The sequence below is a fragment of the Coregonus lavaretus genome (genome assembly GCF_964263955.1).
Source record: "Coregonus lavaretus genome assembly, chromosome: 8".
Classification (NCBI taxonomy): domain Eukaryota; kingdom Metazoa; phylum Chordata; class Actinopteri; order Salmoniformes; family Salmonidae; genus Coregonus; species Coregonus lavaretus.
This window is the reverse complement of record NC_139995.1, coordinates 21,960,240-21,966,187: the sequence shown is the minus strand read 5'-3', so window position 1 is coordinate 21,966,187 and position 5,948 is coordinate 21,960,240. Positions and strand designations below refer to the sequence as shown.

The 5,948-nt window shown below is 39.8% G+C and overlaps 1 protein-coding gene across 1 annotated transcript; it reads right to left on the bottom strand.

Annotated features, from left to right (window-relative positions):
• Window positions 1–217: 217 nt before the first annotated feature.
• LOC311133341 (fez family zinc finger protein 2-like) lies at window positions 218–3,395 on the bottom strand (the record flags this gene model as incomplete). Its single annotated transcript, XM_084166841.1, has 5 exons — window positions 3,341–3,395; window positions 2,103–2,950; window positions 1,683–1,817; window positions 1,428–1,560; window positions 218–480 (listed from the first exon to the last, which is right to left on the bottom strand). Exons 2-5 carry the CDS (start codon window positions 2,892–2,894, stop codon window positions 218–220), a joined length of 1,323 nt encoding a protein of 440 aa, XP_084022967.1. The 5' UTR covers window positions 2,895–2,950; window positions 3,341–3,395.
• Between the last annotated feature and the right edge of the window lie 2,553 nt (window positions 3,396–5,948).

Below are 5,948 nucleotides of genomic sequence, written 5' to 3'. Positions count from 1 at the left end.
AAAAAAAAAACGAATAATAAAACCCTCAAACACAAAATGGTATTTAATCAGGCTATCAAGTGTCTCAATGTTTTTTATGCTTTATAGTTTTCCTTCTTTTAACAATTTTTGATAACTAAAAACTGGAGAGAAAAAAATCATAGAAATGTGCACTAGTGCAGTCATAATAAACTGTCAATTTAAGTGTAAAGGAGACTTTCCAAATCAAATGAAAAACTCAGCTTTCGGGTCCCCTGGAAGAATCGGTCGCTGCAGATATAGGCCTACATGAATTATTGTCGTGTAACTTCCTTATGTGTTTTTTCAGGTCAAAGTTTCTGCAGAAGCCTTTCCCGCAGGTTCCGCACGTGAAGGGCTTTTTGTCGTTGTGCGTGTGCATGTGGAAGGTTAGGTTGTAGACCTGATGGAAGGCCTTGTTACAGATAGAACACTTGTACTGTTTCTCTCCGCTGTGCGTCAGCTTGTGGTTCTTGTAATTTCCTGAAATTGAAAAATTCAATGACTAAAAATGAACATCGCGAATAAAATGAACAGCATACACGAAAGGGAACACAAACTGAGTTCCTTTTTTCTCCTCAAGGTCCATAGTTCATCATTAAGTTACTCTCCACAAAGGCGCTCCATTTTACAGCCTTCATTAATCAGCGCTTTGCATGTCGAAGTCAAGAAGTTGTCAAACTTTGTCAAAATCAAACGCAACAACAACTGAAAACTGTCGGATTATAAACCTGGGAAAGGTCTGTCTCTTGACCCATGGCGAATTTAAGCGTATTGTATGGAGAGTTAGTTAGTGTAAAGTGACATGTCCTATTTAGATTGATGCTTCTGGATCATCAGAGCGCTGCACTGGGAATCCATTTTTACCAATACATTTTACATTTACATTTTAGTCATTTAGCAGACGCTCTTATCCAGAGCGACTTACAGTTAGTGAATGCATATATATTTTTTTCATACTGGTCCCCCGTGGGAATTGAACCCACAACCCTGGCGTTGCAAACGCCATGCTCTATCAACTGAGCTACATCCCTGCCGGCCATTCCCTCCCCTACCCTGGACAACGCTAGGCCAATTGTGCGCTGCCCATGAGTCTCCCGGTCGCAAGGCTTCTAAATAATAATTGTGTACCTTTGCTGTTACTTTTGGACCTAATCTTATTATCATTGGGTTATAACTGCGATATAAAATCACAACCATCATCGCTATTGTCATACAATTACTTACAGTATGCTATTTAATGAATATGTGTCTAGAATATTAATTTAATTCATAATGCAGTCTGAAAATCATATGATCGGTGTTATCTTAATCTCAAAACATAGGCCATACCCCCCCCCCCCCCCCCCTTATTGCGTGTTTGTGTACAAATATGCATAAGAGGACATATGATTAATATTTTGAAAAGGCTTTTAATTGTGAATAATTACCTTTCTGATGAAATCCCTTCCCACAGAATTCGCAGACGAATGGTTTGTACCCGGCATGGATTCGTATGTGAGTGTTCAGCGTTGAACTCCTGTTGAACGCCTTGCCACACTGGTTGCATTTATGAGGCTTTTCCTGATAAAGAATGAAGAAAAATAAATATTAGGCTATTATTTGTAAGCAATCATGAGGGAGTTTATAATACAGTCATATATAATTAATAGAGTTATAAACGAGTGAAATGTGATATGTCTCACCTGTGTGTGGATGATTTTGTGTCTGCACAATGTACTGGCCTGACGGAATCCTTTTCCGCACACTTTACACACGAACGGCCTCGCGCCTGTGTGCACTGGCATGTGTCGTGTCAAATTATAATGAGCATTGAACACCTGCAGAAGAAAATAAACAATCTCGTTTTTACTTTTCTTGTTTTCATTTGTGAGGTGTTTTGATCATGTGAAATTAGCAATTCAGCTTCAATTTAATTTCCAAATAAATGGGGTACGCCTATTCTTGCACACAAAACATCTAAAATAAGTTAAAAAATGAGTAATTGTCCAGGCCTATATGTTTTTGTTTAGAGAAAATGGAAGTGATTTGCAAATCAAATAACAATAACAATTGTATCATTATTATTTTTTACGATTCGTTTTACTGAATGAAAAATCATTTACCTTTCCACACACTTCGCAGGTGAAGTTTTTAGGTTTTCCGTCCATGGAGCTGTTGTTGAGCTTGCTATGCGCTTTCACTCCATTTTTCTCCGCGCTCAGGCTGTGGTTCTCTTTCACTATCTGGTCGAGCTGGCCAGGGAGATGCTCCTTGTGTGGGTACTGAGGTGTCGGAAACTTCTCCGCCGAAGCGCTAGCGAGTTTGGCATTCTCCAGCAGTAGCAGTTTCTGGTGCGCACTGAGAGAAGCCTGGGCTTGAGAGTTGGCCAGGGCAGAGGAAAACAAGTGTCCGGTTAGCAGCTCAGAATGGTGATAAGCAGAGTCCAGGTAGTTGAAATAGTAAAAAGAGCCGTTGGTGGGCATCGCCACCGCCTGATGGATGACCTGGGGTTTAATCACCCTGCTCCCGGGTAATAAAGAGTGCTTCAACCCCGAGTCCGTTTTGCAACACATTCCGCAGTTGGCTTTGCACATCGCGGCAGAAGTGCATAGCGTTCCTCTGAAATTAGATTTCCAAAATTCGGAGTAGTTCATCAGCGCCTTGGCTTGTAAGTCATAGCTAAAAGGTTGCAGGGGGATCATGCACGGTATAGGTGAGCAGAAACCGAGCATCTTCTTTCCCCCCGAAGACTCCACTCCTCGCCGCTCATCCAAATTGCCTTTTGGTTCCGAGGTCTTGGACATGATCCGGTCAATGGAGAAGGCCAGCGGCTTTGGGGCGGCAGACGCTCCATTCCTACCGCTGTCGAGTCGTGGGCAAGACATCACCGTTCCAAAAGGGAGAGAACTTGCCATTTTGTGTACCGAACTTGGTGTGAGCAGCAGCCGACCAGCCGCCCTGTCCTCGCCTCCTGAATTCCAGAAAAGACAGGACACACATCAGTTTAATAAGCACCTTGGTATTACAATGTCACTCATTTGCATTCAAATGGGCATCCCTGGAACAATAGCGTCCAGGGGTACCAGATTAATGCTCATTAACTAGTACATACAAAATTAGCAGGACATTACAGAGGTCGTTAGGGAAAAGAAAAAGACAAAAAGCAGTGAGTTCATTCCTATTCAGCACCTCTGAGAATCTGATAGTCAATGTTGAAGTTTACCTTTTTGTAAAGCGACGGCAGATGTAGCCTATTCCGAGATAGCAGCGTGACTGCTCTGTCACATTTTGGAAGCGGACTTCCTCATCAGCGCGAGATCACTGTCTCTTGCATTTAGCTGACGTCACATGAACTAGCTCGTATCAGGGTGACAAGGAAACGCATTCACCGGGCCTGTCCCTTCTCCTGCGGCCCACTTATATACTGCCATGGGGTGGTATGCATGACAGTTATTACAGATTATTATTTATGTCTCCATCCTCAAATCCTCCGCCTCTTACCACCAGCCATTCTCTAATCGAATAACTATGATGTATTCCTTTCTCGAAAAAAAGAAAAAGATGAGCGCCATTTGATAATGATAATTTGAACAATGTGTTTGTTATTATTTGTTGGCTACATATTATTATTATTATTATTATTATTATTATTATTATTATTATTGATGGTGTTATTATTATTTGTTTGTTGTTCTTGTTGTTGTTGTTATTGCCTAACAACACTCAATTAGGCCTACTGTTTTTAGGAAATAGGCTACTATTCTAATTTTATTCGATTTATTTCAGGCTACCATGTTTTGAATGGGAATATTTACATTTTTTACATTTTAGTCATTTAGCAGACGCTCTTATCCAGAGCGACTTACAGTTAGTGAGTGCATTCATTTTCATAATGCAACTATTAGGCTACATCCAAGGAACTACACAGTGAATTAGACCATACAACTCATTTCCAGATTTTATGCTTCTGACTTTGCTAAAATTCACAATTTATGAGGCCTATTATTCAGATTCAGAGGTTGTTTAACTTGATTAACAATTTGGGTCCTCCGGTTTGACCAGTCTCAATTTTTTCATTGCGAGTTGCTAATCCTTGGAGATGGAATAGCTTTTACATGCTGGTTTATAGGCTACTTACTATTTGTATCATTGAGAAGGTCCAATTTCCACCTGTTTAAGGAGCAGATTGCAAGAGCAGAACCTCCCTTGGATCCTATTAAACGTTTTTCCTCCTTCACTTATTCAGAAGAACCAATTTTCCAGAGCGATTCAGAGCTCAGCTCTGAAAAAAACAGCTCTTTCACTTTTAGCTACTAAAGCACTGCGTGGAACCTGGTTTTGTGTTTTTCAGAAATAAAGGGAAGGATTAAAAGGGGAAGAAAGGACTTAGCCTGGCCAGAGGTAGACCGAAAAATGAAAAGAGCTCGTTTTAAACCAGCACAAAAAGTTTGCTGGAATCCAGGGTTTTATGTGCTTGCTACAATGACCAGTCACCCTCGAGTCATTGTTCATAAGGACCAGCTTGAATTCATTTGTTTGCAGACGATTTCACCTGAGACTCACAACAATTTATTACAAAAAGAGATTCCAAAAGAACTTTGCAAGTTCACACACACAAGAACCGCGTTTCTTTATTATTGGTTTGTAAACGCGTTATTGATGTTGCTTATTCAACCATTTCGACCATGCCATTCTCAAGTTCTCTCTCACCCTTTGGAATGTAAGAATTCGAGTGTGGATAAGTTAATGTGGATGTCCTTGAGATAATAACACTCAAGGAGATGTTAGTCTTTCTTGGGTGAATTAATGGAACATGTGAACTGAGATATACTGCTTTTATGTCGACTTTATTTCACAGTTTAAACTGAGGAATAAAAACGTGTTTAAGTTAGGATACTGACCCGTTCATTTCTCTGCTCTTTCTGTTCGTGATTGTCATAACGAAAATTCACTAGGCTAATAAGTGTCATTACACATGTACAAAATATCGAAAAATAAGCCATAGGCCTACATTTTCACAACAGTCTGTTTACTGAGGGGAAAAAGGGTGTGTAGGCCTACGTAACCAAGACCTGAATATGTAGCCTAATTACATCTTAAATCCAGTTACACACCTGCAACTTTAGCGCAGAAGGGTTTAAATAAGTCCCAGTAGGCCTAATTCCACTCATATGTAAACGATGTAACTCTAATTTGAATTTATTCAGTCTCAATTACCGGCTCGTCCACACAATAAACATTGATCCTATTGCTGTAACCTCGGCCCACTACTTGGCATTAACACGTTCAGCAATTAGCTCAGGCATCGACTTAGGGGACTTGCTCTTGTCTCTCTTTCCCAAAGCAGGCACGCAAACATATCCACCATGCAGCTGGCCAGGACGCTGAATTTGCATGACAAATTTGTTTGTTTTTGTGCCCCAATCTATTATTACTGTGATAGGCTAGGCCTTTTTTATTTATATTTGATAGTAAACGGGGAACTTATTATAGGTGACTATCATGGTTTACTTAAACAAGTAAAATCTAGCCTGTTATAATTCAATGTATGTAATGTATTTTTTTATTCAATAACTGTAACGTTTATCAAGGATATACATGTATTCAAAGTAGACAGACTATTAGTCCACAATAATAAGCATAATGCAATATTGAAAAGGTAAGGTAGGCCCAATGACAACAATAAGGAAACACCTGTGGCAAGCTCTTATTGCCAAATGTATGTGGATGACATGTGCTGTTTGGCATCCAGATTAACTCCAAACCTCATTTATCAATATACATCATAAAAGCTTATCTCAAACCATGCTTTTTAATTTGAAAATGAAGCAAAAAGTAGTGATTGGTAAATTATTAATCTCTTTCAAACCTATTGTCTTCTTTTATAGTGTCTGCAGTTTAAGCACATGCAGAACCTTACAGACATTCTCTCTTCTACCTATTAGTTTCAGTGACAGACAGTGGAGGGA